A 24769-nucleotide genomic window follows, 5' to 3' on the forward strand; every position below is an offset into this window, starting at 1 on the left:
TGGTAGTGTCTCCAGATCTCTAGTTGAAAGAAGCTAGTCAAATCACTAGTTCACTTCAAGAAGGATGAAACAACATACTGCTTTTCATACACACACCACAAACAAGGGACATTTAAAATTTAAGATCTCACCTCCCTATTTCATCATTTCTACTCCCTCAACCTATCAGATTAATTTCTCAATGTTCTTCCTTTCTGTGCAGCCCCTGTGCCCCGAGCTTGAGTGCGTAACTAATTCTTCCCTCTTCTCAAAGCGCAGCATTTGTATTGTATCTTGTATTGGCAAACCTGACCTTAAAACTATAAAGCCTCTGGCGACAGAAACTTTTTTTCTGTCTTTTAAAGAATTATAAATAACACAATAAATGTATTGTACAAAGCAGAAGCCAGACCTAATTCTTTACCACCTTCTCTATTCTTCAGGAGAACCTTAAAAGGTTACAGTGGCCCATAGGGCAGCATGCCAACATTACTCAGCTATTTTTAATCTCATGGTTTCTCAACTACACTCTTTTGTTGAGCTCTTTGTAATTTTTTCTTCTTTTTTTAGAATTACACCACTGGTGGGTAGCCCCACCGCTTTTATTTAAATGTTTAATTTTATATGCACTCTTATTTTACAGTAGCAAACAATTCCTAAAGAAAGATACTGCAAATTAGATACTGGCAAAAATGGACACTGCAAGTTTTTACATCGGAATCACAACAAAGAATGTACACAGTATTTATAATCTTGTTTACTCAAATTCATATGTATTATGCACTGAAATCGCTTACACACACATACTGGAAAAAAAGTTCCCTGTACCTGATACTGGCATATTTGCACACTCTTCTGTAAAATCTGTTATTTCCCAACATGATTTCAAACCCTAAAACTTCACACATAGAAGGTGATTTGTTCTTTTTATGCATATTAATGATGGATTTTTTTCCCCTTTAGAACCAGAAAAGTAAGTGAAATTCTCCATTATTTCAGAACAACGAAACTAAAAGGCATGGAATTTAGTCACAAAGCAGGCATGATGATATGTCAGCAATCCTGATTGATATAATGATCATGTTTGTAACACACTCAGTCCTACAGGTGTCAGCTGTTCAAATCATTATGACTAAAACACTGCTAAGATTTTTCCACCTATTAAAAAGAGATTTCTAACACTACACCTTTTTCCCCTCTATACACTGCAGACAAGAGTTACTAACACAAAGAAATATTTTATTTTTTTTTCCTATCTGTTTTTTTCACAATTGAAGAAACCTAAAAAAAGATATCCACTCAAAACATTACCTCTTCACAGACCTCTACTGAAAGAATCAAAACAGTTTTTCAAGCCAAATGTACAATAACTAACTTATGAATGTATAGCATATGAATGTTAATAGTAGCAGGCAGAATTCAACAAGATCAGCATCTCAGTTTAATACCAGTGTACACACTGAAGATCAAACCTGGCTGTAGCAACAGCCAAATAATACACAAGTTACTACCTGTCTGCATGACTACTTATTGCTATTCCTGGTTTTTCAAGTCAGAGAGATTAACATACCATGCCTCTTGCCAGTTTGCTTCTGGCAGCTAAAAGAAAAACATATGGAACACATTATCATGAGTGCTCTCATGCAGCACATCCCCAAGAACAAGGGGATCAGATGCAGCTAGCATGAGTTTAGGAAAGACAGGTCCTGCTTGACCAACCCAATCTCCTTTTATGACCAGGTGAGCTGCTTAGTAGATGAGCGAAAGGCTGTGGATGTTATCCTACTCTGACTTCAGTAAAGCCTTCAACACTGCGTCCCATGGCAATCTCCCAGAAATGCTGGCACTGTCACTTGGACAGATCCACTTATCTCTCTGTCTGGATAGCTAAGCCCAGGGAGTGGTGGTAGCTGATCACGAGTGGAGTTCCCCAGGGCTCAGTACTGGGGCCAGCCCTGCTCAGTTTCATTACTGATGATTTCAATGAGGGGATTGAATACACTGATGACACCAAGATGGCACCAAGTTGGGTGGGAGCATTATTTCTTGGAGGGATCTGGGCAGGCTGGATCATGGGCAGAGGCCAATGGTGTGAGGTTCAACAAGGCTCATGCCCTTGGGTCACAATAACCCCACTCTGCTCCATGGGCTGGAGCAGAGTGGCTGGAAAGCTGCCCAGAGGAAAAAGATCTGGGGGTGCTGGTAACAGCAGCTGAACATGAGCCAGGCTGTGCCCAGGTGGCCAAGAAGGCCAATGGCATCCTGGCCTGGCTCAGCAATGGTGTGGCCAGCAGGAGCAGGGCAGGGATTGTCCCCCTGTCCTGGGCACTGGTGAGGCCACACCTGGAGTGCTGTGTCCAGTTCTGGGCCCTGACTGCAGGAAAGACACTGAGGGGCTGGAGTGAGTCCAGAGAAGGGCAGGGGAGCTGGGGCAGGCTCTGGAGCACAAGTCCTGTGAGGAGCAGCTGAGGGAGCTGGGGGTGTTTAATCTGGAGAAAAAGAGGCTCAGGGGTGACCTTATCACTCTCCACAAGTGCCTGACAGAAGAGTGTAGCCAGGCAACCAGTGATACAGCTGGAGGAAATGGCATAAAGTTGCTCCAGGGGAGGTTCAGGTCGGACATCAGGAAGAATTCTTCACAGAAAGGGCTTAAACATTGGAACAGACTGCCCAGGGAGATGGTGGTGTCACCATCTCTGGAACCGTTCACAAAAGATTTGGACGTGCCACTTAGTGCCATGGTTTAGTTGACATGGTGGTGCTTGGTCAAAGGTTTTACTGAATTAACTCAGAAGTCTTTTTCATACCTTTATGATTCTATATCACTGCAGAAACACATGGGTTTTTCAAATATTAACACTTTTACAATCTGCAATGAGCTCTTCAAAGTGTAATTGCTTTGCTACATAAAGTATCACCCAGATTGAAAAGTTACTTTGTCATTCCAGAATTACTGTCCTAGAATCTAGCAGTCTGCAGTGCAAGTTTTATTTTTGTAAAAACATACATACACACAATTATTTTAGAACTATGTTTCCGTATTCTATAATCTCTCCGTAGAGGAATACTCAGCTGTCAGTACTTGCTGCTCCTGTTTTTGAAACAACGTTGCCACCACCTGGAGAAACCTCTAACTGCCAGGTATTGCTGTGGTGTGAGAGTCCGTATCCGGGAAAAAAACCTCACATTTTCTCCATAGAATTATTTCCATAATCAAGATAATGAAATCTGAAAATTTAGTTTTACATTCATGTATCAATATTAAACTTCTGTGTCTCATTAGTATCTTAACATTAGACATGTAAAACTAAAATTTATTAGCTTTCCACCAACATTTGAAAAACTAACTTTTATGTTCAGATATGATGCACAGTTATCCGCAATCCTCAACAGTCAGCTTACAAATGCTTCATTCCATCAAAACCAGTTTCTGTCTCTTCCTCACACTTCATTCCTGCTGGCGAGGAAGCTAACATTCAGACTCAGAAGAAAATCATAGCTTTTACCTCTGAAGATATGCTTTGGAGATTTGTTGCTTCTTCCACCCTCTGTCATTTATCATAAAGCATTACAGGAATGTTTCAGTTCAGTTTCAATAAAAAGCTGTGTTTTATAAAAGATTTTGAAGAAAAGTAGAAATTCTACTCTAAACTTCTGATGCACAGGAAGGTGACAGGCCAGTACCTAAAATAGGAAACAAGGAGCAACTAAAATTATCATGGAGAATTCCTTTAGTCTCAACAGAACCTTAAATCTTTCTAAAAAACTTTCATTAAAAAATGCACATACTTTTACTGAAGACTGGATTCAATCACATATAGGACAATTCATATGTCCTATATTTATATGTATAATGCAACTGAATGCTGAGTACTTTTCCTTATACAGATTCTTCTTTATTTATGCATTTCTGGTTTGTTGAGAATTTAGTGCATGAGATACAGGCTTATGCAAATGTGAGTGGGAATTTCAGGTGAAGAAAATATTTCCCACAGAAGTCAGTGCTTGCATTCAATTATTAGCAACAAAATTTACCACTGAAACTTGGTAATGCCACATGTATTTCTCAATGGTATTTAATAAGAGTACTGAGAAATTTTAGCTTATCACTTTCCTTCTTAAAGCTCATAGTATCAGAAGTGTAGGCCACATATGGCCCCTAATGCAGAGCTTGTACAACATACAAAAACCTATGGAATACAGAATGCTTCATGCTTTTTCCAGAAATTCCTGGTAATTGCTGAAGGTCCAAATCAAATAAAATCTGAGCTTGCTGCTCCCATAAAGAGAACTTTAAAACTCAAACCATGCTTTTAACACTCCTACATAATCTTTGAAATAAAATGACCTCGATGATGACCTACTGTTCTTATAAAAATTTGCATATGGTGCTACTTTACAGTGCTCATTTTAACTCTTAATCATTACAATACATAGGACTGCAAATGAAGATATTGAAAAAGTTTAAATATAACCTCCTCATTAATCAGCCTTTTGATGAAAAAATTATATACCAGATCTTAAGTATTTAGGGCCCCTTATCTTTTTGCATTTTTAAACTAAAATAGTTATTAAGAGCCTGTATCAATTCTTTTCAATGGAAAATGGAATCAGCTATTTCCAGCAAGATATATTTTTTAGTTATAAATGCATAAACTGTATGAGGAATTTGTTTTTCAATTAAAAATATATGAACACTCTAAGTTTCAGTCCATGTTCTACTGCAGGAACAATTAATCATGTACCAAAGCTATGGCAATGCCCTTGACAGCATGGTATATAATAAGAAAAATAAATTACATTGATAAATTTCAGTGAAAATAATATAATGTTCAGTGAAATACTTGTCCAAGATACTGAAATGAGGCATCAATCACTACTACTCAGTCATCTATTCTGATTTGCTATCACAACTAACTGAAGAGGCATCTCAGAGATAATGACTTATGCTGGATGTTCCTCTAATGACAAGCTTGGTGTAGTTGTATTTTTATCACTGCCATCACTTTAGGGCAATCTTGTAAAAACCCACCACTTAGAGATTGTCATTAAATACAGAATCATTTTTACAATCAAATAAGCCCATCTAACTATGTTGTTGAAGGTGTGACCTGACTTTCAGGATGATAGTTTTTTCCCCACTTGAAAATAAAATTTATTTTTTGATAAAGAACTGATGAAGTTCTTTTTTGATAAATAACTTTTTTTATAAAAAAGTATTTTTTTGATAAAAATTAAACAGCGTACCTTGTCTCAGGTTTCATGCTTTCAGGAAATTAACTACTTTAATTTTGAATTCTCACATATTCCTGTTGACAGTACAGTTACTTTTATAGGGTCTTTTCCCTCTGTATTGGCACTCAGATTTTTCTTAGCTCTTTTTCTATTTCTAGCCATTGCTTTCTTTACTGAATCTAATGGCTTCTCATTCTTACAATCTTTTAACATTCACTTTCTCTCTTTCAAGAAAAATAAGACAACCAGGCTGAAACAGCATTATTTTACATCTGTCTTCCCCTGCACTTTAAAAGGCCAATCTTTTATATATTCACCCCACAGAGTTACAGTACTCATGCAAACTCATATCTTTTCGCTATTACTCATTATAGCATTTTGATGAAGGCTACACACATGTTAAAATCATCACTGACACTTCTTTAATGTCCACAATTATTCCCTTCATCCCAGCAAAACCTATTCAAGTTGCTGGCTCTTCTCCTAAGAACCTAATTACTCAGAAACAGGCAAAATCAGAAACACAAGGTAACTTTCCTATGATGACAGAGGTAAAGGTGGTCTCAGGGTAAAATTGCTACATCTTGAGTTAGATCTGGATATCCAAGACCTTAGGATGTTAGTGAGACTACATCTGATGTAGTGACTTAAAATAAGTGTGGTTTTGTAGTTAATCGCGTGTTGCCTTTATTTAGCACATGCTGATTTGGATCTCAAAGTAATTTTTGAGTGCATAACTTGTTTTTTAAAGAAGAAATCCTCATTTATAAAACATTTCAAAAAAACCAGCATGTGAATGTGAAAGCTATACCTGCAGCATATACCTAAATGTTTTGTACCCCTTTGAGATCTTCAAAGTCTATATTGCAGATACTCAGTCCTGGATAACAGACTTAATTTAAGAAGCAGACTCTCTGAATCACAGATGATGGAGGTATAAGGAAACTTAGTATTAACCATTTAGGAAACTCAGCATCAACCACTTGTCGACCTGCTCCTACTACTCCCTACTACAGACAAGGCTTCAGGCTCCAAAAGTGTTTTGGACCCTGAACTCAGTGTAGAAGAACAAAATTCACCTGACAGAAAGAAAATATTAATTATTTGCATCACACACTCCACTGTTTCTGTTCCAAACGCCTGCCAAAGACCAGTGCAGGCCAAAAGAAAGGTTTCAGACAGCTTTTGATTGAAGCAGAAGGTGGTATAGACACGTCCTACACTATTTACTTTCACCTACAGCTTAAGGTGGGACGTTGGCCTGAAACAAAGATCAGCCCTTCCTGATATACATACCCTAAGTGGAGAGAGAAAGCAACATCTGTGTGTTTTGCACTCTTCTGCAATATTTAATCCGTTGCAGTACAGAGATTAAGCACATCAGGCCTGGCACTGTGGTAGAGCTACTCAGTACTCCCTAACCCATAGGGCAGACAAAAAAGCATAGTGCAGACACACTGCAGTAACCTTGCAGTGAAAACTGCACACAACATTTCACTGGTTTTCTCTACAACTCATTTTCTTTCTAGTGTTGTTTCAATCCTGAACTGGTCTCTATATACCTAACCTAACATTAGGTTAGGACACTGGGTGGTTTATCAATTACATACGCAGCCGATCTTCCCAATGTAACAAATAATGGTCTCCAACACTTGAAAAGAGGGCATTGCTTTCCCAGCACTTTTAAATTCCTAGTTTCTTTTAAAAACTAACTGTCAGAAATTTTCTGTGTAATTTTAACTTCTATAGACCTTCCTCAATTTCTATTACCTTCACCATCCATATCCTTAAACTTCTTCACAAAGTTATTAAAGCCCACAAATGCCAAGTGTGACCAGTTTGTACAGCACAAGATGTTGTCCAAAAATGTTGAGAGGCAACAGCAGTGGCTGTTGCTAACAGTAGTTACCACAGCAGTGGGTGCAACCACCTGTAATCACTAGGGTCAGAATTATTTTTCCTCTCAGCCATAAACCTGAGGGAGAACTGGCATGATTTCCTGCTCTGGAATAGATGAAACCTCGTATCTTTTCTATACTGACACCGCAAGGATGGCCATTCACAGAAGTAAAGGCATGAGTTACAGTGGAAATGAGTCACCAGTGAGTGGGGAAATAGAATCTCCTACATCCAAGTAACCCAGAAACCCAGTGACTTGCCATGAGATGCTCACAGCTACTTCCCATTTTGTCCTGCACAGTTTCACCTCCAAATGTAATAAAAATACTTTATTGTTCTTCATCCAAATGTCTCATAACAAAACTTTTGACAGGCAGCTGGTAGATTCTCTGCATCTGACAGGGTAGCATTTCAGACTATTCCAAGAACAGCTGCTAGCCTGCTATGCACCTGCATAGCAAATTCATAACCCATATTCTTAAATTCAGCACACATAAAAGTCTAAAAAACACTGACATATTGTGTAAGCAGAAAAAAAATAAAATTGATACAAACCTATCTTTTCAAACTAACAATCTCACATCCGTCTTCACTCATTACCTTGTGAATATACTTAGGAGATATTACTTGTTCCTCTATTTTCCCAGCACTCATACCAGTTAAAATGACTCATGGAGGGTCTGTTTTTCCTTTTTTTGTCACTAAAAACTTAATATTTAGCCCAGTTAATTTATTACTATACTTCCTGGTCTTCATCCACACAATTTGTACTTGTTCTTTTAAACACTGGAAGAGGTACAGCTATGATGTGTCCTATGTGAGTTTTCACTGATTCTTCATAAGACATTCACAGGGTATTTCCTATCTATCTTCAGAGTTTTTGAAGCCTGATGCTGCTTTCATTCTACTTATTTCCCTTTCCCTAAAGACTAATGTTAAAGCCCACACCTCATGGTCAAGTATGTTTAACAGTGAGTACCATCAACTACTGCAACATAGGATAAATCAAAATAAAAAGCACTTCATAAAACACTTTCATGACAAAAACACTAGATACACTTTCATAAAAACACTTCCATAAAAAAAAATCACATCAATTTCTTCTTTGTTAGAATTAATTTCAGAGAATGACATAACCAGTTAGGTTGGAGAAGACCTCTGAGATCATCAAGAGCAACCAACCTATGCCCAAACACCACCAGGTCAACTAAACCATAGCACTGACACGTCCAATTGTTTTGTGAAGAATTTTAGGGATGGTGACACCACCACCTCCCTGGGCAGGCTGTTCCAATGTTTAACAGCCACGAAAAAAATTATTCCTGATGTCCAACCTGAACCTCCCCTGGAGCAGCTTGAGGCCATTTCCTCCAGCTGTGTCACTGGTTGCCCGACACAGGAGGGCGACCCCTGACTGCACCCTTCTGTCAGGCAGTTGTGAAGTGATAAGGTGACCCCTGAGCCTCTTTTTCTCCAGGATACACATTCTCAGCTGCTCCTCACAGCACTTGTGCTCCAGACCCTTCCCAGCTCCACTGCCCTTCTCTGGACTCTAGCTTTTAAAAGCTTATGCAGAAGACATCTGAATCACCAAGAAGACTAAATAATTGCTGCCTACCTACCTAGAAAATGCTGCTGAACTCTGAAACCCTCCAGTGAGCGGCTTTACGGTTTTCCTGGCATTGGGGCACCAGAAAGGCGCGTGTTTCCCGATGCGCGGCACTTTCATTCCCGTTACTGTTCAGACACTATTTTTTTTAATCAGCCGCCGTCCAGCCGCCCCGCTGGCTGCGGACAGCGGCGGGCGGGTGACGGGCCAAGCAGGGGCGCAAGGCACGGCTCCCCCCGCGCCCGCAGCCGCCGGCGGGGCCCCGGTGCGTACCTGCGCGGCTCTCGTGCTTGGGCACCCGGTAGTACTTGTTGCCAAACTGGTCGGTGCCCACCAGCTCCTTGGCAGGCCCCACGAGCCGCAGCCGCAGAGCGCGGAGAGCCTGCCAGGCGCGGCTCATGCCGGGATCCCGATGGCAAGGCCGCGCCGCCTCCGCCCCTGGGCACCGGGACACAGACACAGCGACACGGTCCTCGCGCCTGCCGGTGCGCAGCGCCGCCCGGCCCCGCCCCGCCCCGCCTATGGGCGCCGGGCGCGCCAGCAACGCCGCTGGCCATTGGCGCGGGCCGGCCCGCCCCGAGCCAATCCCGGCCGCGGCCGCTACAAGATGGCGGCGCGGAGCAGAGCGGGCCGGGCTCTCCCGCCATGTTGGGGCTCATGGCTGCTCGCCAGGCCGGGCTGGACGACCCCGCGCGGCTGCGCCGAGCGGAGAGCACCCGGAGGTACCGGTGCCGGGGCGGGTGTCCCTGCGCGGGGAGGCCTCGGAGCGGCAGCCCCTGGCTCCGCCCGGCCCGCACTGGGGCGGCCCGGCCCGGGGCGGGGTGAGGGGCTACACAGCCTCAGGCCCTCTGTGCGCGGGGGAGCTGCTCGCCCACCCGCCTCGTCTCGGAGTGCCCCGCGGGGCTGGGGTGGCGTGGGTGGGTCAGCAGCTCTGTACTGGGCGGAGTGTGCACAGCGCGAGAAGCTGTGCCTCACTCCCTGCGCCTCGGAGTTACTGCCCTTGCTGTCGGCGCGGTTCCTCCAGGGGGTTCAATCTGCGTGAGGCTGCGCTCCGCTTGTGAGGAAACAGGTGTTTGCAATGCCCGTGTGCCCGCAGCTGCTCGTCCTTTTTCCCAAACCCGGCCTCTCGGCAGTTTGAAAAAGCGTTAGATGCAGGAGGTTTCTTAGCCGTTTTTGTGGGAAGTGCTGGCAGTATAGAGGGATTTGTTAATATTCCTGCTAAAGGTTATATAATGTGATATTTGTTCACTATCAGAGAGTCTACTTTGCAGATGTAGATCTTCAAGATAAGTCCGATAAATCCTACCTTAGCTCAGTTACTCACACAGCTTCTGGGTCTGTGTTGGTGACTTATGGCTTTATGACTCTGTACCATTGTAAAACAAATATTTAAAGTTGAAATTAATTTTAGTAGTTCAGGAAGCTTCTTTCTGGGTGCATCTAGACAACACAGTTTTGTCCCTTTGTGCCCTCAGCACTCATGTAGCATTCAGTGTTAAGAACAGTAATATACTGGGTGGATTTAACCTTACTTGGACAATTGTCTGTTTAATATTTCCCTTCCAAAACTTTTCAATTTTGACTGAAAAAAACCTCAAATCTGAAGTCTTAATTATATTTTATTTATAGCTGCATTTTGAAGTCACGTGTTTTAATACATTTCCACAGGGGGATTTCTTGCTTCCTAAAATTCCATCTGGAGCTCAAATGTTTTAAATTTGGTATCTTCTGTTTGTCAGAATTCTTACTCTAGGTGAATTCTTGCATAATTATATTTCACATTGTTTAAGAGAGTTTAAATTATTTGCTGCTTTTATAGCATGTCTATGAGACATAATGTTGGGGACCTGCCTGTAGAAGCCTAAGGTTGTCACATCAGAATTTTTAGCCACTTGAGCTGAAGCTGAGTAGGGGCAATCTGCGTCACAGCTTTTCAGTTACCTACTTAGTTACGTTTTTGTTGTGGTAGTGTCATGGTTTGTACAAAATGGTGCCATAGGAAGCTCTGATTATATTGCAAGGCTAAATTTTATATCGGGTAGTGTGATTTAATGAAGCAGAGTATCTCATTTTGGTCAATGCAATGGTAACATATTTTAAAGTACAAGCTAAGAATTGCAGGTCAGGAAAGGTTGTCTCTTAGGAGCGTCATTATTTCGGGTAACCTAGTTTTTATTTAGTGTTGCAGAAAATGTAGCGTAGATACTTCGTTTCATTAAAGGAAATACTGTAAACTTGATAAACTAAATTACTTTTTCCGCTAGGTGTCCCTAGTTCTAAGCAGAATGAAGCCTGAAAGGCTACTACATGGTGAAGCTTCAAAGTAGTCAATATTTGTGGTGATTACAAGCTTCTTAATGTTTCTTTTCCTTAATGTTTTCAAATTACATTCCAGGTTTTGTTTAATGCTTACCCCAAATGAGGTTTTGCTTTTTCTTTGATCCCATTTTACATATGTATTGCTCTCTTACCTTCGAAACAACAAAGTATTTTTTTCTCCCAACTTCACAAGACTTATTTCTATCTCTGTATTTTGTAGTTTTGCAAAAAAATTACAAAGATGGCTTAAATGCATTGAAGAAGCATGAAACTAGGTTTCAGGTCTTCAGAGATACATAATAACATATAATTCTGTTCTTGTTGTTCCTCTCTCTTTCTTCCTTTTTTTTGCGAGTAGGGTTCTAAGTTTGGAATTAAATAAAGATAGAGATGTGGAAAGAATACATGGAAGTGGTATCAACACCCTTGATATCGAGCCTGTTGAGGGAAGATAGTAAGTATATTCTTTGGTTGCTAAAAGCATACATAATGAATTCTTAAAACATGTAAAAACATAAGTTTTGTTACTATGGATTTTCTGTCTTGTTGAACCCTCTATTATAATGAGCATATTGAGATTATGAGTGTTTTAACTTTTGTGCTTTATTGACACTTTCAGCATGTTATCTGGTGGATCGGATGGTGTTATTGTACTTTATGACCTTGAAAACTTGAGCAGGAAACCAAGTTACACATGTAAAGCACTTTTTTCTGTTGGAAGGTAAGTACTCCAAAAGTCTTTTAAAAGTACATGGTATAGCTCTTGTGTGGGTAGAATGAAAAGGATAAAAAGACTGCAGAAAATACTGCCAGAAATCTTTGAAGGCTAGTAGCAGAAACTGTTTCTTCCTAATTTGTCTGCTCAGACATATGCATATATATACAGAGTATATGTACAATGACTCTGGTATCGTTTGAGTAAATCTATAGCAGTTTCAAAAGTTAAAATGAAGGATATCAGTTGTACTCATATGCAAACTCAAATTAGACAGTCTTATGTTGCTGTAGATACCACAAAAGGAAGTCAGACCTAGTACTCTAACCTCATATTTTAACACTAGAAAAAGAAGACAGGGTTAAAAAAACTCCAAACCTTCCTCTAAGTCATGATTTCTCACCTGTGAGTTTTCTTATTGTTTCATGTTGCAATTTGGTGCCTCCGTGCCAGTAACTGAAAAAGAAGTTTTGGTACTGATGCGGAAATATTCCCTGTATTCACCAAATATATCTAATACATATATTTGAATAAATATATTTTTAAGAAGGATTATATGCAATTATTTGCGTAATCCTTTTCATCTGTTTGAAAAAAATCTTATACCTATTGTTTTATTTCCCCATGGGAAATAAAACATTTCTCTCATTCCAGATTTATTAGGAGCTCTTTTTAGTTCAGCAGGTGTTCAGCAGGTATAGAAGTGATTTATACAAAACTTCTTACGAACATGTTCAAATGAAGACAGATGTGTTACTGAAAAAATGGAATGTATTTTTCTAAAGAACAGGGTACTACTGTGCTGTGTGTAATCTTTAAAAAGAGTCAAAGCTGTTATTGATTTGTCAGGCTGTCCCTGCAGGCAATATAAATTTTTCCATTATAGACATTAAGTCTTCTAGCAAAAGCTGTTTTTTTTTTAATTTGGATAATAGGCTTATCTAATAGGTTAGAACTTCTCCTAAGACTCACAGTAAGAGATATTCTACTTCATAAAAGATTTTTAGCTGCATTTTCCCCTTATTTTTTCCCAGTCTACAAATTATTTGAGGTCTAAAGGTCAGAGTCTTCATGAGTCAGGTATACAAGAACAGAACAGTAAATAAAAGGCCTTGACAATATCTTGGGTCATAAGAAAGAAAAAGGCAAGTAGGACATAGCTAATATGAGAAGTGTTGGTTGCTGGGCACAAAATTTTTTTAAATTGTAGTTAAGAACATACAATGACCATACATCCCCAAATCTCAAAACTGAAATGAATTCTGAAACAGATGCAGCAAACTGAAGAAATTCATCCTAAGAAGACACAATGTAAAAGCTGTCAACTCTGTGCTAAAATCAATCCATCATTAACTTCAGTTGTGTCAGTAGAAATATTCCATCTTCAAAGATTCTGTTTAGGAGGATGGTTAGTTGGTTGTCTGTTTCTTGAGTTGCTGTTAATTTGCATAGATGCATCTTTTATTTCTTTCTACTCAAGGCATAAATTTTGTTAGTAGAATTGGATTTTGTGTGGCACTGCTCTAAATGACAGCTTTATGATAATTATTGCTTAAATAAACTTAGCAGGTTTCTTGCATCAGTTATTTATTTGTAGTATTCATGAAGTTTCCTAGTATGCTTTAAATACTTACTGTAACTAATTAGCTACAGTTTATATACGTCTTCAGATATTTGGAATATTATTCAGAGTTCCTGACTTAATACATGAATTTATACTTCAGAAACACTTTCCCTCTGAGTGTCTGTGTCCTATCTTTGAAGGATATAGTGCTGACATGTTGTGAAGTTTGCCTGTCTTCCAGGTTTGCAGGGCAGAGCACAGGTCTGGTCTCAAAGTTGCTTGAAGAATAAGCTCCTGCTAGAGGCCCTTTGAAGCTGTTTCTGAATAGACCCTGAACTGGGCTTGCTGATGATCCAGTAGTATAGAACAACAAAAGAGAGAATTCCTGGTGGTAGGCTGTGATTTACCCCGTGTTTCTCATCTAGAATCTAGGGCCACTATTGCAAATACAAAAATAAAATTTTCCCTGTTTTTCTGGGAGTCAGCACAGAGAGCTTTACCTGGTTTCATGCTGTCCTTTGGCAAAAACTGGCGTTTGTGAGTAACCAAACAGTACCAGTTTCTAGATAATATGCAGATAATGCTTATCTTTAAGGTAGTCTCTACTACTCAAAACATATCTAGGAAGAATGAATGACAGTGACCTATTATCCATAGAATTAATTCTGTATTTGTGTATGGTAGAAAAGACTGGGATATTTTGAGTAATGGATGAAAATACTTCATACGGAATGAACAGGGAATAATATACATCCTGACATGTGAAACTAGGCTGAAAGGCATGTAGTCACTACTAAGCCAGATCAAAGGTGATTCCTGCAGAGCTGCTCAGGAGTTTGTTAGTTCATTCCTCAGCCCTGTGGATTATAGGAGAATTGATTGTTCATTCCTCAGCCCTGGGGATTATGGGAGAATTGATTGTTCTTGTGCAGAGTTGATTACAGTCCAGTCAGTGTTATGCACTTACAGTTACTGTACCTGTATAGTAAGTTCCATGGGTTTAGATTTTTCTGCAGTGCATAGAAACGCCTCTCCAGGAGTGAGATCACTCTGAGTCAAGCTTGATCCTGGCTCTGCAGGTACTAAAGATTTTTAGCTTATCATGGTTTAACTCTAGCTAGCAACCAGGTTCCACACAGGTGCTTGTCCACTTCCTTACCAGTGGGATCAGGGAGAGAATTGGAAAGGTAAAAGCTTGAGGTAGTTTAATAAGGAAAGCAAAAGCTGCAAACACAAGCAGACAAGGAATTAATTCACTGCTTCAGCCATCTCCAGGAAAGCAGGGCCTCATCACGCATAATGGTTACTTGGATAGACAACTGCCATAATTCCAAACAAGTCTCTTTCTTTTTCCTTCTTGCCCCAGCTCTATATACTGAGCTTGATGTTACATGGTCTGGAATTTGGTCAGCTGGGGTCACTTGTCCTGGCTATGTCTCCTCCCAACCTCCCAGGCACTCCCAGTCCCCTCACCAGCATGTCAGTATGAAAAGCAGAAAAGGCCTTGTCTCTGTGTAAGCCTTGCTCAGCAATAACAAAAGCATCTCTGTTACCAGCTCTGTTCAGCACAAATCTGAAACTAGTAACCCATGTAGGCACTGGGAAGAAAATTGATTCTACTCTGTCCAAAACCAGCACACCTCCCTGAAGGATATATGCATGAAGTTTGTAGACTTTTAGCACTGTGCCAGAGGAACAGGCCATTCTAGGATATGCCTCAGAGGGGGAGGAGCAATGCAGAAGTCATTTAAAAACTAAGCTCAAAAGTTACTCAATATCTCTTAGTATTGTCAGTGCTGGCTTCAGGCTAACTCTTCTTAAGGATAACTTTTTTGCTTTTTAGCAACCTAAGTGAGCAGAAAGGTTTATAAGCTCAGATAAAATCAGATCTGCATGTGAAAAGGGATATTTCATCACTCAGCCCCTAGTGTTAGATTAGTCTGTCAGTGCCGAGGGAAAGCTGAGACCTTTTATCCAACCAGCCCCTCAGCACCCTGTTACAGGGATCCTTAATTGAATAGTCCTGGTGGATCAGAGGGTGGTTTAACTGACCAGTTCAGGGACACACACCAACAGCATAAGGGAAACACCCTCAGTGGGGTTTCCCACTTTATTCAATTATATTACCCACTGCCAGTACGTGCCAGTGTCCATGAAGGACTCTTAACTGTGGAATAGCATTCTTTATTATTAATAAGAGAAAATTGTGACACATTAAGGTTCAAGGCCTGCCAGTGATTGTTTCTGACTGGAAAAACATGTTCAGACCAATACACAGACAAGATTTAATCCCTAATAGTAAAGTGCACATAGAGTAAGGTTCTTGCTAATATGCATTCCTCCGGGGAAGAAGACAGATCACCGTGTTGGCTGATCCCAGGAGTTACAGTGGAATCATCCCTAACTTCACCATCCTTGACTGACTTTAATACTATTCCATTGTGTTTAGTTGGAGTTTGAGGTACTATACCTTTGTTACTAAATAGTGCAAAATTCTCTCCCTTTCCTCTTAAAGATACAGTCAATAAAATGAAGAGCCCATGCTCAGTGAGGAGTGATCTTAACCTTGAGGTTAGCTCAGTTGGTTAGAGCATGGTGCTAATAATGGCCGGGTTGTGGGTTTGATTCCCATATGGGCCATTCACTTAAGAGTTGGACTTGATGATCCTTGTGTCTGCCTTCCAACTGAGAATTTTCTGTGCCTTGAAACTTTGGGATGGAGGTCTGTGTTGGTATTACAAATAGATGCTAATGAACCACGTTCATCCAGGAAGAGCAATTTCAACGCAGTTTCTGGTTCAACAGAAAGACATCTTCTATCTCCTTTGGTGGACAGGTGCTATGTGGTTTATCAGTTAGAAAGTACCCCTCCCTGCATGGATTTCAACAGTGCCTGGCCATGGTGTCTTGGCTGCAGCCCTCATTTCATCCCCCTTAACAGGTGCTTGAGGTTGCAGGCTGTTTGTATGGGGAGTCATTGTGGAATAGCTTTCAGTCATGCTCACCACATTCCATCCAGAAGAGACAACTGCACTTCACCCTATAATTCCCATATCATTATATACTTCTGTTCGGATGTGAATATAACTTCTCCATTTCCTCTAATTTTACCCTTAGCCATCTTTCCACATAATCTACCCGTGACTAGTCACTCATGCTTCACAATATCCAAACAAAATTTGAGAATGTTTCACATTTTCATACAGTGCGGATCATCTAATTTATTTCTAGTGTGTGGTTATCTGGTATTAGTGAGGGTAGCCAATAGGCTAATTGTTTCATAATTATCCAAACCTGAACATACAATATAATTATTAGAACAAAAAGCAAGAGAGTTACCATCAACAAAATGACAACAGGGTGGAGCACTCTGTTGAGAATTGTGGTAACTTCTAGTGACCATTCAAAAAAGGGTGTCCCACCACTTTCTTCACCTACTCCATCATGTGATTTATTTCTTCTGCATCATGATGGACAATAAACAAAGTCTGTTTTCCATTTTTGGGGGGATTATTTTGAACAAGCAGCTCAGGTCTTTGTGCTGTAACCATTTATTTACCTGCATGAGATTCATACCAATGGGAGTAGGCTGCAGTCTTGAATCGGAGTATAATTAGGTTCTAATGTTTTAATAGGATACAATAGGAGCTGAATAGCTAAAATTACATTCCATAATGTTGGCAAAGTATTAGCATAAATATGAGAGTGATTACTTGTTTCTACAGTAATGTTATACATAAATATAAAATCATAAGAGGGTCTCATAAGAGCATATCCTTTACCAATATGCACAGTTTCCAGGTTTTCCTTAGAAAGAATCTCAAAATGAGAAATATTTTGCTCAGTGTCATGACAAATGCCTTGGGTTTTGATGGTGTTACGTTCACAAATGCATCCTTGTTGCCCTTATGCAATGCACATGTCGGCATCAATAGTTTCCCATTTATTTCCATCTTTATACACATATAAGCTCCGGAGGATGCGTATAGTTCTGTTGTGGTTTAATCCTAATGCAATGACTGGGTATATATCGTGTAGTAAAGCATATGATACATATGTGTATTGTTAACACAAAAGCTGTGGCTGTGCTGCTGATGGGATCATAGGTAAAATTTACTAAGTAAATTTATTAAGTAAATTCCAGCAGAACTGGAATTTCTTTGAAATTCAATTTTATTATCCCAAATTACCTTTTGAATTTCAATGAGTAATGGTTTATTTGCCTTCCCTTGTGATTGTAGCTGTCATCAGTGCATCCACAGTTGAGCTTGGATAGAAGTAAGAGCTAAAGAAACATTCATTTGGTCTATACTAAGTGCATCTGTGATCAATTGATGGTCTTTTTCATTAATTCCCTCCCACTGAGGTAATATATCTATTTGAAACCATTGATTAGTTCCCAATGCCAAAAGGGAAGATCATAAAAGGTGTTTCAGTTTATTTAAGTTACTTTATTGTGACTAGTTTTGTTCCTTAAGTCAGAATCTATGTCATTTAGAACTCCCCATCCTGTTCCCAGGATGCCAGTCACATCCTTCTTGGTTTACCTGGAGGGTTTGTTTATGTAGCCATGCTGTTCATCCTGCGTAAGAGGTTTTCAGGAGCAGTGAGTGAGCTGATTGGATAGTGGAAACATTATTCTGCATCAACAGTTCAACTTACTTGAGAAACTATGTTGCATTAAAAAACATTTACTGTTGACCTGTATTCTCGACTGAGGAGGAACCAGTGTTACAGGTGTGAGGAGACAGTTCAATAGAAGGCTGAGTTCTTGAAAATGGCACTTCAGCAATTTTGAGTTGAAAGCCCTCATTCAGTAGAGAGTTTGGGTCTGTTCAAAGACAAATCACAAGTGTTGGATTGGATATGTTAAAGGTATGCCAACACTTACGTTTAGAAGAACAGTATATATGTTCTTTTCCCTTCAGCATAATTCACTGCACTCTGATGGAGCTTGCAACAGTGTGTAGGACTGCTGTCAGGCATTTAATTACTTTGAATTCAGCATCCTATTGAGATGAGGTCTCCTTTAATTCCCTTCAGAGGTGAAAGGTGTTGATTTTCATTCTCCTTTGTGATGATCCACTCTTGCCTTTAAAAGGTAGTGTTATGCAGTGCTGCTTAGACAAATTAGGCTTAAATTTGCTGTAGACAAATTTAGGCCAGGGATAGGTAAACCCAGAAGTACAATACTCTTCAATTGATGGCAGTACTGAAAATCTACATCTCTGCATAATGATACCCCTGCAATACTTAGTGGTTGTGGAGGCCAGAACATGTGATAGAGCAATGCAAAGATAAGAGCTGAAGCAAAAAAAAAAATCTTGTGAGCCCTTTTCTAGCTGAAGTTGTAGCCAGTTGATCAGTTTTGTTATAAGTACTGCATTTAGCTGGGATGGAGTTAATTTTCTTCATGGTAGTTTGTAAAGCCATTTGTTTTGGATTTGTAACCAGTCTTGATAATACACTGATGTTTTAGTGAGTGCTGAACAGTGCTTGGTAGAGTCAAGGCATTCACCATTCCTCACTGCCCCTTCAGGGGGTAGACAGTAGGCTGTGAGGAGATACCTGGAACACCTGATCATACTGATATTCCATACTGTAAAATGTCATGTGCAGCAGTCTAAGCCTATGGTGAGCGGTTACATTTGCATCAGTTCACTGGCTGGGGATTTGGTTGGTTTGTTTGTTTTTTCCTGGAGGTGTAGGGTTTGTTTTGATTGATTCCCTTTCACTTACTAAAATGTGTTTATCTCAATCCACAACTTTTCACACCTTCACTATTTGAATGCTCTCCTTCATCCCCTTGCAGAGGGTAGAGAGAGAGCAAACAGCTGGTTTTGGGCCCCTGAGACTGGATCCATGTGAATCCAACTCAGATATGAGTCATCTACCAGGTATTTGAATGACATATATTATTCAGAACCTGGTCGATACAGTTGTGGGTTCAGTTCCACCTGTATCCTGAAGCTGTCAAGATTGACTCTGCTGTCTGTTCTTTCTGCCACAGTTAATTATTAATTATATTGCAGTTTCTAAATATTCACAGTTCAGTTGAAAGTTTCCTATTGCTCTTCCTCTTTCATTTCTGAATGCAAATATAAGTGTCTCTCAGTAACTTAGCCTACTGCTCTCTGGTGACTGTTAGACAGGGATCGCCAGTAACTATGTAGCTGTAATCACTAACACTAATGAACTTTTGAACTGTATGTGTGATTGTATTTTTTAGTGGATCCATTTCTAAGACACATAAATGGTTTGTAGTGTTAGGCCATCACATTTAACATTAAGATCTGTAAACGTTGCAACTTAAACATTTCAAAAGACATTTTTTATGATTTATGAGTGTCTTGAGATATGCTACAGTTACCATATATTGAAAAGGTAATGACCCGGAGTTTCTTGAAATGAAGACTCTTCAAAATAATGAGTATTAGTTGAATCAAAATCAAGCCAACAAAAATATATTTCCTCTTGAAAACGTCAGGACAAATTAAGAAAAATGGTTATGTTTTCAACCTGTCATGAATACCAAGACAACTACAAGATGATTATCTAACTCTAACCAGTTGGAATATTTTCCTTGATTTTAGGAGTCATCCTGATGTACATAAATTCAGTGTGGAGACAGTCCAGTGGTATCCTCATGACACTGGCATGTTTACATCGAGCTCATTTGACAAAACCTTGAAAATATGGGATACAAATACTTTACAAGTAAGAGAGTTTCTACAGATTGCAACTTTCTTTGTGTACATGTTATTTATTGCATATCTGAAGTTCTTGCAGAGGTGAACAGGATTACACATCCTGAAGACAAAAACCAGCTACCTGTTATAACTGTGGGTAGCAGCAGGACGATGTGGTCCTGACATTCCTGTCCACCTTGGTGTGTATCTCCCCATTTCTGAAGACTTGAATGTCTAAACTGTAGGAGAACTTGGAACACTTGGGACAGTTCTTTTCTGATTTTGCTGTGACCAGGAATACAGCTACTTGAATTTTTTCTTGGTGAACTTATCCAGCTGGGTCTAGTCTGCAGTTCATTCTTAGGGATTGTTGAATCAAATGGGAGTATGGCAGGGTGACTTATTTTTAGTAACCAGAGTCTAATAACAAGCACTGTTGAAGGACTGGTGGTCTTGGCATGCATGATACGGGTCCAGAATTCTGCTGTTTTAAACACTACAGACACTATTTTTAAAAATCAGTAGAGAATGAGAGAAACCATTAAAAATATGCTAACCAGTGTAACTGACATTGAAAAAGTAAGCAGTTTATTTAGGAATTTATATTGCTTTGACTCACATCTTGTGTTGAACTGTAAATTCATGAGGGTTTGTCCTGCTCCCTATGAACATTTACATTGATTCATACCATCATTCATATGTAAATGTTCATAGGGAAAAGGAATTTACATTGATACTATTTGACTGCTGCTTCACACATAGCAAAAGAATTTTTTTTCAAAAGAATTCTGTCATCCTAGGGATATAATTGGGAGCAAATTTTGTTGGTTTTTTGGGGTGTTGTTTATTTTTTTGTTGTTGTTGTTTTTGGGGGTTGGTTTGTTGGTTTTTCTGGGCTTTTTTTTTTTTTTTTTAAGATAGAAGACTATGTTTGCAGTTGCTAAATCTTCTAATAAACAGTTAAGTTTCCAGATAGTTAGGTAGTTCTGCTAGCATCTCTTGAAAGACACAGTGTACACGTAAAGGTTATTGAGTGACCTGCTCTGCCACTAAATGGTGTTTATGAAAGAACAGACAACTCAATTTTAAGAGATTTTTTTATATATATATTTTTATATGTATTTTAGAATGAGACAAGAAAAGTAGTTTACCTGGAATAAATTATACTTATTAAATTAAATATTAAAATTTATTAAAGTAAGTATGTTCCATTATTTTTAAACACTCGTGAGCCAGGTAATAGTTTTATATGGAAGTGGTTTATTTTTTTAGGAATTTAGGAAAATAGTATGTGGTATTCATGAATGAAAAGGAGCTAAACTTAGCCTTAAACGCCTTGTTCCTGTTGACTCTATTTCCATTTTATAACCCTTTTGTTTACTTACTAGCTTTAATAATTTTTGATAACTGTAATCATTTCCATTCATGCTTCTCATTTGTCAGTTTTTCTTGGTCTTTCTTTTGGGTCATCTTTGAGCTCTGGTGTTGTCCTGCTGTTGGAAACAGGCTTACCATCTGATGTTTGTGTAATCTGGCTTCTAACCAGGGGAGTTATCATTACTATGTACATAGTAATATTTATATTAGTCTTACCTGTAGCTGTTACTTGAAAAATAATGGTAAGAATTTACGTTCTGCTAATATACTTGCATTTTAATTAATTTAATGTTTTTATTATCAGCCTGCAGATATATTTCACTTTGAGGGAACAGTCTATAGTCATCATATGTCTCCAGTTGCTACAAAGCATTGTTTAATAGCAGGTGTGTATCTGTTTTTAAAAAAGAGACATGTCGATATAGATAGATAAGGTTTATAATAATAAGCAAGTAATATTTCAGTTGGGCTTTTTCCCCCTACTCCTTCTTTTACATAAATCAAGTCTTCATAAGATCTAAGTTTACAATAAAATACTATGCATTACTAACCAGTACTGTCTAATACTCTCCATTAGTTGGATGATGTCAATAAGACTATCATATTTGTTCTTCTGAAATAATGCATCAGTCAGTTCTCCTTACTGATAAAATTCTTTGCTATAATTAGGTTCTTTCATTATGTGAGGTACCATTTAAAGATTATTAGATCCAAATATAGTAAATTTTGTAAATAGATCTGTGTATTGCTTACATGTACACAATTTAACTATTTAGCAAAAAAATATTTGAGGAGGTATTTTTAAGTTTCCCAATTATGGTCCTGTTTACCTCCAGTTTCTAAATTTTGTTAAGTGGTGATTTTGTTTGAACTAAAAATGTAAAGCTATAAATAGAAGCATTGCTCTGACTGAATGAGCAGTTTTGCAGCTATCATTTTTCTTCTATTTTCTTGTCATTGCTAAGAATTTGTTGTTGTTGTTCTCTCAAATACTGGTGTTTTTTTAGCTGTCTTTGTTTCTCTTGTTGCAGTTGGTACCAAAAGCCCCAAAGTACAGCTCTGTGACTTGAAGTCTGGATCCAGTTCTCACATTCTGCAGGGTACTTTTTAGTCTGAAACATAAATGTTAAACAATAACTACTTTGAGTAAAAACAAGTCCTGTAAAGAAACACTGTATACAATGTATTCTTTGTCAGTAACATGACTAATTTATTTGTAGCTAGTAGTGAAAGTTACACAGTGGCAAAAGGTTCTTCTGGGTATTTTTCTAGAGCTAATGAATTGTAGAATACAAGCACTAATTAATGAGCTGTTACTATAGATGTTTGGGCATTTTTATGGTCTAATCAATACTGATTACTGTTTATTACGTGGTTAAATGTAGTCATTGGTTTGGAGGGTTATGGAGTGATCAACAAGTGGTGTTTTACTTGGTCTTAAAAAAAACAAAACCAAGTAAAACAACAGAAACTCCTCACCATCCCCCAAGAAAGGAAACCCCTACCAAAACAAAAATTTCACTGTTTTTAACAAAATATCCCATGGAGGTGTTTGAGTGGATTTGTTTAGAAATTTCTGACTTCTGTAGTGTTGCACTATATTAGGAATGGTGAAGCAGTACAACATCACTGTCTTAGCTGCATTGTTCAAGAGAGTCATGTCGTACTGCTTCACCATTCCTAGTATAGTGCGACACTGTAGAACAAGTTTTCTATAAAAGGATGTTATCAAATCCTTTATATTTTCCTAATTCAGCTAACTGTAAAGTTTTATTGTTCTATAATCCTTTACTTTTGGCTTTCACTGAGAATTTGCCTTTGGTGGCACTTTTCTAATGTATACTTTTTGGAGTGTCAGTATGTATACACATGCTCAAGAGAAGGCAATGATGAGGCAAATCTTCATGCTTCAAACTGTAGAGAAACATTAAGTCAGAGTAATGTGCAAATGCAGTTTCATTTCTTTACTGGCCAGCTAAGACTAAAAGGAGCCCAGGTTATTTTTCGTAATACAGAGCTTAAACCATTAAACTTCTGTGAACTGAATTGGCTGCAACAGGCATCTCATCTTCTTGGTTGTTCCTGGTTCTCTTGGTTTCTAGAACCAAAAGATCCAGAGACGGCAGTGACAAAAACAGTTTTCTAAATATCCTGCTTGGTTTCTTCAGCACTTCTTAACTTTGACAGAAGAGTTAATGCTTTCCAGGCACAAGCTCTGTTGTGTCTTTGTACATAGCCTGTAATACCCTGTTACCTGATGTGCAGTATTGGAGGAATAAGTGGGAGGAGAATATGTTAATTATTTAGCATATGCTAGCAATTCTTTGGAGAACTGAAGCAATCAGTAGTGTCTTGACCATGTGTATGAATATTTTCACATAGGTTAACTCTAGCACCTAAAGTGGAATTATATGCATGGCTGTAGTTTTATTAATGGATCCAAATAAATCTGTCTGCTCTGAGCCTTCTAAGTGCATCCGGTAGAACCTGTATCTTGCAGTTTTTTCCCATTATCCTGGTCATTACAGTGCTTTGATTAATTCAGGTAATGGGAAAGCACCTACTGGAAGATGCAGCAGGAACAAAGTGGTTCACACCACCTCTAAACTGTGTTAGCAGAAGTGTATTGTATGATTTAGTTTATTTTTCAACAATAGGTTTCTGTTATGACATTTCCATCTAGGACATCTTATTCTTCCTATTATCTGTATTTATTTAACATAGCTTTCCAAGTTTTATGTGTGTGTGTATAGAAAAACCCAATGACAGACAAACAAACCCCCTCCCCATATATGTATAGACATTTTTTATATGTGTGTGTTATATGTGTATATATGTATGTACATACTATATCTGTATACACACACACATACATATATATAAAAATAAGAGGACCTTTCAGATCATTGAGTCCAGCTGTTAACCACACACTGCCAAATCCACCACTGAATTATGTGTCTAAGTGCCACATCTATACATCTTTTGCATGTATATCCCCACGGGTATATGACACAACCACTGCCCTGGGCAGCCTGTTCCTGTGAGAATTTTGTTTGGAAAGTATGGGAATTATGCCTAATAGCCAATCAAAACCTCCATGGCGCAACTTGAGGCCACTTCCTTTCCTGTTGTATGTTACTTGGGAGACTGACCCCCACCTGGCTTCAGCTTTTTTCAGGTGGTTTTAGAGAGCAGCGACGTCCCCTCAAATCTCCTTTTCTCCAGACTAAACAGATCCCCAGCTCCCTCAACCACTCCTCACAGGACTTGTGCTCAACACCCTTCACTAGCTTCACTGATACCTTAATAGTTAAAGGAAAAAATACTGCATATTCAGGGCAAAATTCTTAGTGGATAAAATGAGTAAAGTTTTAGTTGTAAGT

The 24769-nt window shown here is 38.9% G+C and overlaps 2 protein-coding genes across 8 annotated transcripts in view; one reads left to right on the top strand and one right to left on the bottom strand.

Moving 5' to 3' along the window:
- The window catches only part of NDUFAF2 (NADH:ubiquinone oxidoreductase complex assembly factor 2), a 57294-nt gene extending 48049 nt beyond the window's left edge, over positions 1-9245 (bottom strand). Inside the window, exons 1-2 of one of the 3 annotated variants that reach the window (XM_086867121.1) lie at positions 8736-9245; positions 3486-3663 (exon numbers count right to left, since the gene is read on the bottom strand). In XM_086867121.1, coding sequence (XP_086723247.1) covers positions 3486-3534 — 49 coding nt within the window. In that variant the 5' untranslated portion in view covers positions 3535-3663; positions 8736-9245. The remainder of the gene's footprint in view (positions 1-3485; positions 3664-8735) is intronic. The other 2 variants (XM_086867122.1, XM_086867124.1) reach the window with 2 other exon arrangements.
- Positions 9221-24769, top strand: part of ERCC8 (ERCC excision repair 8, CSA ubiquitin ligase complex subunit) — a 30715-nt gene continuing 15166 nt past the window's right edge. For 2 of the 5 annotated variants that reach the window (XR_015280138.1, XM_086867111.1), the window contains exons 1-6: positions 9221-9444; positions 11400-11495; positions 11661-11762; positions 19914-20037; positions 21691-21772; positions 22418-22486. Coding sequence is in view for 4 of the 5 variants with exons in the window: in XM_086867111.1 (XP_086723237.1) it covers positions 9368-9444; positions 11400-11495; positions 11661-11762; positions 19914-20037; positions 21691-21772; positions 22418-22486 (550 nt within the window). In the remaining variant the exon portion in view is untranslated. The other 3 variants (XM_086867112.1, XM_086867113.1, XM_023944637.2) reach the window with 3 other exon arrangements.

This window comes from Cyanistes caeruleus, chromosome Z (assembly GCF_971803275.1).
Source record: "Cyanistes caeruleus chromosome Z, bCyaCae1.hap1.1, whole genome shotgun sequence".
NCBI classification, from domain to species: Eukaryota; Metazoa; Chordata; class Aves; order Passeriformes; family Paridae; genus Cyanistes; species Cyanistes caeruleus.